The following is a 12,647-nucleotide window of genomic DNA, read 5'->3' as shown; positions in this document are numbered from 1 at the left end:
TGAGTAGGAGCCGGAGGGATGTGGGGACATTTGTCCCAGGTGGAGCCAGGGGTGGGAGAAGTGGAGCCGCAATGGAGCCAACTGCTCGACAGGCCTAGGAGGAGTGGTGGGCACGGAGATCCTATGTGGAGCTCCTGGGTCGACCATCCAAGACGGGGCTGGCAAATTCTCAGACCGAGGCAAATCATTGGAAACCAGAACAGGAGCCGAAGGGCTGAGGAGAGGCAATTCAGGCAGGGCTAGAGGAGGACTGGGCAGTGCAGGCGGGGTGAACAGACAGGCTTAACAGGATCTGATGAAACAGACATAAAATCCAGGAATTTCTCTCTTGGCTGACACAGAACAGGCAGACTAGAAACAGGCAGAGAAGGTGGGAGCGGGAGGCAGGGAAACAGAAACGGGCAAGATGCACTCACTCTCAAAGTCTATAAGCAGTGATTCGCCAGCCGCGGTTGAGGGGGTAGGGCTCCATGATATCCCCTCAAAATCCACCAGTAAATCCACTGGCACGGGCGATGTTGCCGGCTGACACACCTGGTCAGACGATCTGTCAGGCTCAGGCTCTGGTATGATACATTGCTCAGTCCATGATGCTGGGACTTCGACGGTGGCAGACTCCAGCTTCACATCTGCAGTAGGCACAGGCTTTGCCATCGCTGGGCTGGTGGCTGGGGATGGCACTCTGCTTTCCTTCTTGCTCTCGCAGATTGTGAATGGGGAACCGTTGTGGAGGAGTTCCCACTCCACATACTCAAAGCTCCCCAGAGGCTCATCTCTGGGCAGGTACGCCCTGGTCTTTTCATTCAGGCCCGCCCGGAAAAACACATTCAGGCAGACGTCGTCATAGTGGGCAAGATGTTGCAAATCCAGGAAAGCCTCTGTGTGTGTGTGGGTGTGCCTCTAGGGACTGGTTCCCATGCAAGAGCAGGAGGATTCTGACTGCCGCTAGATCCATGTTTATGTCACAGGTGGGTTGAAAGTAAACAAGGAGAGAATTGGATCTAAGTGCAGCAGTGTTAAACAATGAACAAATGGCTTGTTTCCACTGAGCAGTATGTACAGTATGGCACATAATTATATCCATTTCAATTGTAAGAAGTTAGAGAAGAATGGTACCAAAATGCCGAGCCATACCGTACCACTTTTTTGGGACCCTTTCATTGGGGTACCTAGAAGAGTAGTCCGGTCCCTGAAGGGTGGAGCTAAACTCACTGCAGAACAGTGATTGGTTGACAGAGAATTGTCACTTGTGCCTGCTACAAAGGGAATCGCAACAAAAGAGGTTCCATTTTTTAAATATACAGTTGAAACAATACCATTGCAACCCAGTATTGGCAGGCAGCAAACAAACAACCACATGCTGAGAAGCAAGAACAAGAACTATTGTATGTGCTCCATTGTTGTTTTTTGTGTCGCTTTCTTCTTCATGGGAAAATGACGTTGATTGTTACTTTCAGGTACTGTAAGGGTACTGTTGGCGGTGGAAACACGAGCCAGATGAGGGTTTACCATCTCGAATCATACTGTACTGTACCACTCAGTGGAAACGAGCCATAAGAGACAGAAAACTGGAACAGAATCAACCACGCACAACATAACAATGACGGAAAACTGACCTGAACACAACACAGGGCTTAAATCGACCAAACTATTTAAAGAAATCGACATCAGGTAATCAATCAGTAACCAAGTAGACAAACCAAGAGCAGGAACAAGGAAACAGAAAACATGGCAAAACCAACTAATTGTATTAAACAGACACAGAAAAAGCAAGACATAACCCTGACAACCATGAGGAGAGCTGCTTTATTTCTACTGCTGATCGGTCTTTTGGCCAATGGACAAGGTGAGAAACTTTAAGAAAAGTTGTTCGTTTTTATAAATCAATAGATATGCTTGTTGTGAAATATTCAGTTTGAATCAAACTCTACAGAGTTACACTGGGAAAATGCCTATGATCAGCCTCTAGATTTTAAGTGCCCTCAAGGACAGACAATATCCTACATAAAGAGGTGAGTAGAAAGCAGATTGTACTTTGGAAAAGGTATAGATACTAACTTAAAAGTCAAAATATCATGGGCCACCATGGTCCAAAAAAATACAGATCAGTGAATATAGTTCTGGCCAAACACAGTTTACACTAAAATCATGGATGTTATATGCCATAAAAGATAATGTATGTACAATTTATCTAGCTTGTAATCCCAGAAAAGTGGGCAAAAAATTTAACTGAAAGTTTAGAAATGAATAAGAGATTTCAATATTACTTAAGTAACATTCTCATAATGAAATACAATACTTAAGTACGTATTTATAATCAGAACAATCAAGTTATAATTCATTTGTCTCTCACTGTTTCCCTGCCTAATGAAACCAAAGTGAACATCATAACCATCACGAGGACAGGCTGTGGGACTTTGGTTGTAAAGACACCTTTGATTCGGGTTCAGACTGTTTCTTGTCACCTTACGCCAATGATTTTGACCAACCATTCACCTTTGTGTGTCCACCACACCACATCATGGCAGGAATGAGCAGCAACCACAACAACAAGCATGAGGACAGACGGTGAGCTCTGGTGTTGGACTGGTTTTGACGTTTTCCGCGAGTTCACCTAAACTGATGTCATTTTTTCCACACAGGTGGCAGTTTTACTGCTGTAGAAGTAACGGCCACTGTACTGCTAACTGTGAGTGGACTACTTATGTGAACTGGTTTGATGAGTATTTCCACTGGAACGTACCAAACCAGAACTACCTGGTGGGTGCTGAAAGCTACCATGAAAATAAACACGAGTAAGTACAGATCCTCAAAATAATACTACATGTTGAATATTGTCTGATGTTATGTAAGTGAGGGACAATAGTGATTATCAATGAATAAACCTTAACTAGGCATACCTGAAAGAGTTTATTTTACATTAATGACCGGCTAGCTGCATATTATGAGGCAGTTTACCAAATAAATACATGGGCATGGCCAATTGAAATGACTGTGGTTATTATATAGTGCAGAACACCATGATTGACCAATGACCAATCAGAATTAAGTATTTTAGACAGCTGCACAATAAAGATGAATGGTTTCAAAGAAGCAGCAGATTTGTAATATTTCCAGGAAGAACAAGATTTTCTGTTTTTTCCTCTCTTGAATATTTGATTAATTTGAATATAGACTCAATAAGGTTTTCAGTGAAAAGGGTGATGCAAATATGATTTGTGAACATGCATTTTCCAATACTAAAAGGAAGTATTGTTAAATGTTTTTCAGAGACCGGCGCTGGAAGTACATGTACTGTACCAAAGTGCAATGCTGAGACACTCACAAATTCCTCCAAATGCAAATACTCTAAAATTCAAATTTGAAATAAACACAAGATGGAAAGATAGTGTCTTTATGGACCTACAAATGTATAATTAAAATGTTGATATGTCTAACACTGTAAATGTATACAAGTGTCTTGAAGTAAAATCAGTCATTTTTCTGCAATTATCAATAAAATGGAGTATCACATGTTCTGAATAAATGAAAATGATTTCCAAATCATAAAATTATTAGTGTTTGAACCATACCAATGAATACAGCATGACTACTTTTTTTTTTTCCGAAAAGTACTGTGGGTACAAAAACTTGCAGTGGTGTCCACAACTCTGATACCACTATTCTGCATTCTTATTTACTTTCTTACTTGTATATTTGAAGTAAATGATAGTATCAGCATAATAATCAGTGAAAGTTTGAATATTAAAATGTACATGAATTTCTGTGCATATGGGTGTGTGTCTGTGTGTTTTTGTGACAAATCAGGACACAAATTTGTATAATGACATGGGTATGATATTACAAGGAGAGGGTGACTTATGAGGACATTACCCCCATGTCCCCACTTTTCAAAAGGCTTATAAATCATATCGTTTTTTTGTTTGTTTGTTTGTTTTTTTGAGGAAGTAAAAATGTGCACAGTTTCCTGTGATGGGTAGGTTTAGGTGTAAGGTTGGTGTAGGGCGATAGAAAATATGGTTTGTACAGTATAAAAACCATTATTTTAAAGTCGGCATGAAATCAAAATTGACCCTGTTTACTTTGTTAGTGCATAGATTACCATTGTCGTGGTAATCTTTAATCAAAATCTGAAAAGTTACTTCCGGTCTGGTATGGCGTTCCTTCCCTGATGACGTCAGTTTGACAGCTTGGGTTGAAAACGCTTAAACCACTCCTCTCCAACCATGTGTCTGCTATAGAGGGTATTCGTCGACGTCACTTTCCCGCCGAAAACGCGCTCCCTCAGCTGGACTGAGTGGCAAAAGAGCCTGCTGCGTGACTGGATTTAGTAGAGGAAACTGCGAAAACGCGAGTAAAACTAACGAATTACACTAAAGGTTGGAATTGAATGTGTTCCTTACAACTTGTCAAATAAAACTAATCCATGGATATCGACATGCAGCCAGGAGTCGTGTTTCATGACATTTATATGTGCCTGATTTCGACGGTGGGGAAATACATAAAGCAAATCTGCGATGTGAATATTTTATATAACTACAATATAGGTATAGGTTTAAATCCGCGTAATCACTTATATCAATGTTATATCGTCATATTGTCCAGCCCTAAAACATATATATAGTTTTATAGTATAGTTTTTGTCAGTGTTGTTTATTTAAAAACACACAATTATGCAGAATATAAGAGCGACAATATTTAATTGATGAGTTGTCAACATAATATATAACAATACAATATATACGGTATGATTTTACCTCAAAATCCAACATTTTGACACAAAATGATAACTGTAAATCCATGTTTTTCTGCCTGGAGTTCAGATGTCTCTGTGAATTGCAGTGATCCATTTGCTTTTTTCTGTTGCTTTCTGATTTTTTTTTTTTTAAATATATGCCTCAGGTTTTGTGTCAAAGCTATTTGTACAGTCAATCACAAAGCTCTTTCCCGTTTTGAATGTGTTTTGTGTGTTTTTTGCGACATTCACGCTGAAAGCCAATGTTGCCGCTCAGTCTTTTGCCTCTCAGTGGACGTGACCGCAGCCGTAACGGTCGGCGGTGACGTCACTTGCATACCCTCTATAAGCGAGAGATGGAGAGGAGGAGAACTAAAGTAAAACTCTGCCCTCTATTCAATATTCCGTTTCACTTGGAAATATGTCACAACACTGGAGAAAAGTCGTTTACAACTTCCAGTTCACAGGGATTTTAATATTTGAAATATAATAAAAGTTGCTACTGGTTAGGTGTCCAACTTCACACAGGCTGGAGTAACAGCTATGAGCCTTTAAGTTTTAAGTGCTGTCCATGCCAAACTATATCATCCATATCGAGGTGAGTACAGCATATAAGGTTTATTGGGCTATTATTAGGGCCAAAGCCAAAGGCTGAAGGCCCTATTGTTTTCCTTAGGAAAATATTTTTTTTCGACTATTCGGGCATTTTTGGGGCCCTTAACATGCTCAAAAACTCTTAAAACTTTGCACACACATCGGAATCGTCGGCCATCAGGGCCGGGCAGAAGCTGGTACCCAGGGTGTGGCCCCCTTGAATTGTGTCTAAAAACTTGTTCCATATATCAAACACGCTTGCATGTATTAGTATGAAACTCGGTACACATATAGACCTCATCGGGCCGAACAACTTTCATGCTCTAAGTTATAGGTCACCTCAACAGGAAGTCAACTATTATGAGTTGTTTGGAAAACGCATGCTCTGGAATTTGATATACTCGTCCTAGACTATTAATCCGATCACCACCAAACTTGGTCAGCATGAAGTCAAGACATTGAGGATGCTAAATTGCAAGCAGAATTTTGATATCTCAAACAGTTTGGCCGTGGCGAGGCAACGAATTTATGGCGAGAAAAGGGAAACAGGAAATGTGTTATAATCTCAGCATACATTGATTGCCTTTTATGAAACGTTCACCTAGGTGGGAACGATCTAATGCTGTAAAAATCGATTGATCGACTGTCTCTTTCATGTTCACCGCTTAGAACATCTGATGCAGGTAACTGCACTCTGATGTGTTTAATGCTTCTTGAATTTTTTGTTTTGTTTTGTTTTTTACATTGTCTCTGAGAAGCTTTGTCCCGAAATGTGCGTATTGTTTTCAGAAAAACAATCCTTGCATTTTTTCCAGTCAAGTGAAACTTCACTTTGCGAGTCAGAATGTTTGAACCCAGACCATATGGAAATTCAAGTCTATTTACTAAACATTTTAAATTTATACTACATCATCATATGTTCCGTCATATAAACAGTATTTACAATAAAATAACAGCACAATTTACTTGCCTCAAACAACTCAGTATGCATTAGTATTATTATTATTAGAGGCCTAATTATTGTTTTTGTTGATCCATTTCATCTATTGCCAAACTTTAATATGATTATTGAAATAAACACATTTAGCGTCGTCAGGCTTTTGTTTGTGCTTAATGAATAAAACAACGGAATTGCGCACTCAAGTTTATGGGTGCCGTACGTTTTACCTGCCACAAGATGGCGCTGTTTTCGACACTCTTGATGTTAACCTTTCCCGAAACATTTAGAGAAAAGCTTCAAAGATTTAATAGGCTTCATTTCTCCATCCCTCCATCTCCAACATTTTTTTTGCAAATGTTTCAGTCGAATTTAGCTGTTTTAGAGAGCGTTTACTCATTTTGAGCCTGTTTTTAAACATTAACTATCTGTAACATCATTTTTCATGTGTGGAAAAAAATGACGTAACTAAACTAGCCAATCAGATTTCTTTTCACCCATATCCCCCACGCCCACCTATGGATGCACAAAAACACATTTGACTTTACGACACACAAATGTCACAGATCCCTTGTTTCCCTGGACTCTATTTCCCATGATCCTCCTGTTTCTTCACCTGCACTCACTTCCCTCGTCAGCTCCTCATCATCCCGGATCACCTGCACCTGGACTTGATTATCTGCACTCCCTTTATATTGCACTCACTCCCCTCACTCCTTGTCGGTTATGAGTTTCATGAATATGTCATGAGTGTATGCAGATAGATTTTAATAATCAATTTAAAAATTATGTAAAAAATAAAAACGGCATTAATTAGCACCCTCTCAAGGTAAATGTCGTTTGAGTTACAATTATTATTTTCACAATTAAAATTCTTTTTAAATTTATTATTTATTGATATAATTCAGATGTATTTAAATAAAATCTTTAAGTAAATTTCACATAATTATAAAAGTGGCTGTTTAAAATAAACTTGCATAAGTGAGCAGAACCTTACTATTACCTGAGACTGACATTAAAATTGTCTTTGCAGGTTCTGTGGTTTGGCTTTAATTATAAATTTTTCATCTTATACCAGACATAATGAAATTAAATGAAAGCATGCTTTTGGTGCATAAGATTGGTCCACAAGCAATAGCTCAGGGAGGTCAAAAAACACATGAAGAGAAGTGTTAGGATTATACAATTCTATGACATAGGATTCTATAACATGAAAGTCATCTCAATTTAAACAGTCTCATGGATGTGGTTGTTGTGATCTGTGATCATAGGAGCATCAGCTGCTGCAGTAAATGTGGTGTGAATTTGACATAGTCCTTTTATGTTTAACCGTTTTAAATGGCCATTGCCTGCCGTGCACAGTTGCCCTGAATTCACCGGGGTGGCGGTGCCTCCGGGCTTTGGCCCGTCATCGCTGCTTGCAGCTATATTAATTTTTTTTTATTTTAAATAAATGCATTAAACTTCACAAATTGTATGTTCGGGTTAGTTTTGACATGGAAAAAATGCATTTTTAAAATGTAAATATTTGATATAAATATCAATGGAATTATAATTATTGTTTTTGCAATTATATATATATATATATATATATATATATATATATATATATATATATATATATATATATATATATATATATATACATTTAAATGGTTTTACTCTATTTCTAACTTGTCCAATGTACACAAAGCACACACAACAATTATTATGAGGATCGTCAGTGGGATTTTGGCTGTAAAGACAAATTCATCCAGAGAACTGGCTGTTTCTTATCACATTATGTCAATAACTTTGACCAAGACTTCACATTCGAGTGTCCACTACACTACGTGATTACTGGAATGCACAGCTTCCACAACAACTTCTTTGAGGACAGACGGTGAGAACTGATGTTTGACTGTCATGTTTAAACTTTGATTCACTTGAATTTATCTAGGCTGATGTCAAATACCATGCTGTCACACAGGTGGCAGTTTTACTGCTCTAAAAGTAAGTGTGAGGTCAACAGCACAAACTGTCAGTGGACTCCATACATGAACTGGTTTGATGAGACCTTCCACTGGAATGTGCCTGACAATCACGTTCTGGTGGGCGCTGGAAGCTACCATCATAATTATTATGAGTGAGTATTGTTGGCAATTGTTTCATTTTACGAATATATCATCTTAACTCATAATGTTACTTCTAATTAATAAGATGTGTTATTTCAAATCAGTCATGTCAGACTGTGTGCTGCTCTCTAATGTGATTCTTGTGTTGTTTTACTTTTTTCAGAGATCGGCGATGGAGGTACAAGTACTGTGAGCAAAAATCATGTTATCAAGGCTCTGTATACTCTCACAGTTGAGTGAACCTTGAGATTAAAAAGCTGAAAAGCTGTGTGCTTTACGCAACCATAATCAAATACAGATCTCAAGCCAACACAATCATTTGCCTGGAAACTGTACCAGCAGATGAGTCTAGTCGGCCATTGAATCAATTCGATTTCTAGGGTGAAGCAAATCTGAGCAAACAGGAAGCGGAGTAAACCAATCAGAGAAGGGCAGATATGATGTTAGCAAAGCGACGAGAGTCAACAGCAAAAAGTAAATAATTAATGTGTTTTTGGTCATTTAAAACGGAATTCACGGCTGAATAGAACAAACTCTCGGGTCTCCCGTGCGCAATCTTTGTTGATATTGAAGGGACTTTCGCCGCGCTAGAGTGACGCTGTTTGCGTCACTGAAATAAACTAATTTTGTCACGGGAGTTTTTGGGAGTGTGTAATAGCACACAAGTGTTTACATCCTCGCGTTATGATTGACAATGTTAGTTAACCATTTAGCACCCAGTTTAATTTATGCCGTTCAAATAATGTATTAATGTCGCTGTAAAACAAATATTTGTTTTCTAAACTCTTACCCAGCTTTGGAGTCGGTACGCTTGTTTAGATTCTATCCTCTAATGCTACACTGTAAAAAAAAATCCCAGTAAAATTTACGGTAAAAAAACGGCAGCTGTGGTTGCCAGAACTTTACAGTAAAAAATACAGTAGTAACATAAAAAAAAATCTGTTAAATTTACGGTAAAATAACATATTTCATTAACTGATATAATGTTAATTTACTAACCTAATGAAGTACTAATATATGTTTTGTACCTTTATAATACACTGACAGTCACCAAACACAGTGGTGATAAGAGTCACATGATGAATCAAAGTTCATCACAAGCAGATTTTCCACAAGCTGAGAAGGGCAACACTAACATATAGAAGGTGCACACAGTGTCATTCACACACACACACTAAACACCATCATGGTAACATGCATGAAATTTTAAAAATGCAATAAACATTAATTTAACAACATTAGATGTAACATAAAACCCTAATGTACATAACTGATTAGAAAAAAATGAGAAAAACTAAGAAGTTATTTCAACGAAAATATATCAAATGTGAAGTGTCACGCAGGGAATTGTGGGAATGTCAATTTACGGTTTTTCACTGTAAATTTTACAATGAATTGTTATTTTTCACTTCCAAAAACTGCAAATTTAATGGTATTTTACCGTAAAATTACATTAAATGTACCGTTAGATCTATTACAGTTATTCACTGTATATAGTACGGAAACTTTCTGTAAACCAATTGACAGTTTTTCACCGCAGCATTTTTACAGTCTTTTACTGTTAAAATCACGGTCATTTTTTACAGTGTAGTAATGGCAGTCAAAAGTGTGCAGGTGAGCGCAAATCACAATAGTAAAAGCGTTCACATCACGTGATGCGTTTAGCTTCTGGAAGAGGAAGCAGGTTGACGCATCACATTATAAACTGGATGCGTTTAAATTGCAGCCTTTGTATGGTGTAATACGCCTGTAATAATAATAATAATTGTATTATTATTATTATTATTATTATTATTATTATTAGAAAGAGAAAAATTCAATCTTTTCAGATTTCACTTAATCTGAATTAGCAAAAGTAAATATTTTAAATAACAAAAGTTAATTTTAACAAAAGAACTCGTTTCGTCATCAAAATTGCAAAAATAAAATGTTTTTCACATATCTTGTACAAATTAGCAGGCTATGACTTCATAACTGCATATGTAGCCTATTTAGATTGAAAAAAGATTATTTCATGCTCATATGCTCATACATATTTTATTTTAGTGGGTTACACAACTTGCTAATTTTAATTGAATAATGTCAATTAAAATATAAAACCCTGACAAAATGTAAAACTGTAAATTCTTTAATTGTAAATGTTATATAAGAGCAATAAGATTATAAAATCAAACCAAAAACTTGACTGAATTTGAATTTGAATTTGGCATTTCAAATAATTTCTCAATGAATTAATTAATAAAAGGGGTAAACATGGTAATAACATAGTAAAACATGGTAACATTTTAAATTGTGCATTTTTTTTTTTTTTTTTTTTTTTGACAATTTGATGAACGAGAAGTTACTGATCAGATACTATATGGTTTTAGTTGAAAAAAAAAAAAGTTTTATAAACTCATGTCCTGCCAGGTCAAAACTGACCCAGGAAACTGACCTGTTCACCTACCTGTTTGGACATTTTAGTCATATTTGCTACTTCTGTATTTGCCATGTTTTGGTCCAATTTTCGGTTGCATTTCTCCTTAGGAAATTTATTAATTTTATTATTTTATTTTTCATTATTATTCTGTTTTAAAGAGATGTAAATGATTCTTATCAACCTTGGTTGATGTGGGAATAAAATCACATAAAATCTCACTATTTTGGCAGTGAATATTTGGGTGGGTTTTTCTAGGACTGGGCGGGTTTTGAGCTGGAAATTGTCAACCCAATCTGGCAAAACTCCACAGAGCGAGCGATGTCAAAACTGTTTGCTCAACAACATCTATAAGTTAAATGTGACAAATCAAACAGTTTGCATCCTTGAACACAAGACACCATGAGGAGAGTTGCTCTGTTTCTGCTACTGACTGGACTGCTGGCCAGTGGACAAGGTGGGTGACTTTATGTGTTAACACTGTAGTTTATAATGTTATACTGATCCTTTTCCTCACATTTATATATGATTGTTGAGATTGTGAGCTGCTAAATCAGCAGCATTTGTGTTATTTTTATATTTGAATTATAATAAAAGTTGCTACTGATTTGGTATCCAACTTCACACAGGCTGGAGTAACAGCTATGATGAGCCTTTAAATTTTAAGTGTCCTCCAGGCCAGTCTATATCATCCATAACGAGGTGAGTACAGCATATTAAGGTTTATTGGGCTATTATAATCTTTTTTTTTTTTTAATCAAGGCATAAAACTTCTTTAAATTCGCAAATTGTATGTTAATAGAAAAATTAATTTTTTAAATGTTAATATTTGATATAAATATCAATGTTATTATAATTATTGTTTTTGAAATTTTAAATATATTTTTTAATGGTTTTACTCTTTCTAACTTGTCCAAAGCACACACAACAATTTTTATGAGGATCGTCAGTGGGATTTTGGCTGTAAAGACAAATTCATCCAGAGAACTGGCTGTGTCTTATCACATTACGTCAATAACTTTGACCAAGACTTCACATTCGAGTGTCCACAACACTACGTGATTACTGGAATGAATAGCTTCCACAACAACTTCTTTGAGGACAGACAGTGAGAACTGATGTTTGACTGTCATGTTTAAACTTTCATTCACTTGAGTTCATCTAGGCTGATGTCAAATACCATGCTGTCACACAGGTGGCAGTTTTACTACTGTAAAAGTAAGTGTGAGGTCAGCTCAAACTGTCAGTGGACTCCATACGTGAACTGGTTGGATGAGACCTTCCACTGGAATGTGCCTGACAATCACGTTCTGGTGGGCGCTGGAAGCTACCATCATAATGTTCATGAGTGGGTATTGTTGGCAATTGTTTCATTTTACGAATATATCATCTTAACTCATAATGTTACTTCTAATTAATAAGAGATGCTATTTAAAATCAGTCATGTCAGACTGTGTGCTGCTCTCTAATGTGATTCTTGTGTTGTTTTACTTTTTTCAGAGATCGGCGATGGAGGTACAAGTACTGTGAGCAAAAATCATGTTGACAAGACTCTGTATACTCTCACAGTTCAGTGAACCTTGATATTAAAAAGCTGAAAACAGGATTGTGTGTGTGTGCATGTTTCAAGGGGTCGAACTCATTGGATTAAATTTTAACTGTAGTTTTAAACTTCCAGTAACATGATCATCGATTAGACCGTGTGGAACAGCTTTACTGATAGCTGGCTATTGAAGTAACTCTATACATTACACAACCATAATCAAATACAGATCTCAAGCTAATGCAAGATCCTAAAGCTCTGTATACATTTATACCATGGATGACAATGGGACAAAGAATATGGAGAAA

At 37.0% G+C, this 12,647-nt stretch overlaps 3 protein-coding genes across 3 annotated transcripts; all 3 read left to right on the top strand.

Annotated features, from left to right (window-relative positions):
- The first annotated feature begins 1,685 nt into the window (after positions 1 to 1,685).
- On the top strand, positions 1,686 to 3,546 carry LOC125245995 (hemagglutinin/amebocyte aggregation factor-like). The gene is made up of 5 exons (XM_048156825.1): positions 1,686 to 1,846; positions 1,934 to 2,012; positions 2,380 to 2,568; positions 2,643 to 2,795; positions 3,271 to 3,546. Exons 1-5 carry the CDS (start codon positions 1,729 to 1,731, stop codon positions 3,314 to 3,316), a joined length of 585 nt encoding a protein of 194 aa, XP_048012782.1. The 5' UTR covers positions 1,686 to 1,728; the 3' UTR covers positions 3,317 to 3,546.
- A 1,452-nt stretch (positions 3,547 to 4,998) lies between these two features.
- Positions 4,999 to 8,693, top strand: LOC125245558 (hemagglutinin/amebocyte aggregation factor-like). Its single transcript, XM_048156214.1, has 4 exons — positions 4,999 to 5,057; positions 7,960 to 8,148; positions 8,236 to 8,391; positions 8,544 to 8,693. Exons 1-4 carry the CDS (start codon positions 4,999 to 5,001, stop codon positions 8,614 to 8,616), a joined length of 477 nt encoding a protein of 158 aa, XP_048012171.1. The 3' UTR covers positions 8,617 to 8,693.
- Positions 8,694 to 11,094: 2,401 nt separating this feature from the next.
- Positions 11,095 to 12,400, top strand: LOC125245997 (hemagglutinin/amebocyte aggregation factor-like). The gene is made up of 5 exons (XM_048156828.1): positions 11,095 to 11,253; positions 11,426 to 11,498; positions 11,716 to 11,904; positions 11,992 to 12,144; positions 12,297 to 12,400. Exons 1-5 carry the CDS (start codon positions 11,199 to 11,201, stop codon positions 12,340 to 12,342), a joined length of 516 nt encoding a protein of 171 aa, XP_048012785.1. The 5' UTR covers positions 11,095 to 11,198; the 3' UTR covers positions 12,343 to 12,400.
- The last annotated feature ends 247 nt before the right edge of the window (positions 12,401 to 12,647 follow it).

This window comes from Megalobrama amblycephala, linkage group LG14 (genome assembly GCF_018812025.1).
Source record: "Megalobrama amblycephala isolate DHTTF-2021 linkage group LG14, ASM1881202v1, whole genome shotgun sequence".
NCBI classification, from domain to species: Eukaryota; Metazoa; Chordata; class Actinopteri; order Cypriniformes; family Xenocyprididae; genus Megalobrama; species Megalobrama amblycephala.
The sequence above is the reverse complement of the archived record's forward strand: the minus strand, read 5'-3'. Positions and strand labels throughout refer to the sequence as shown.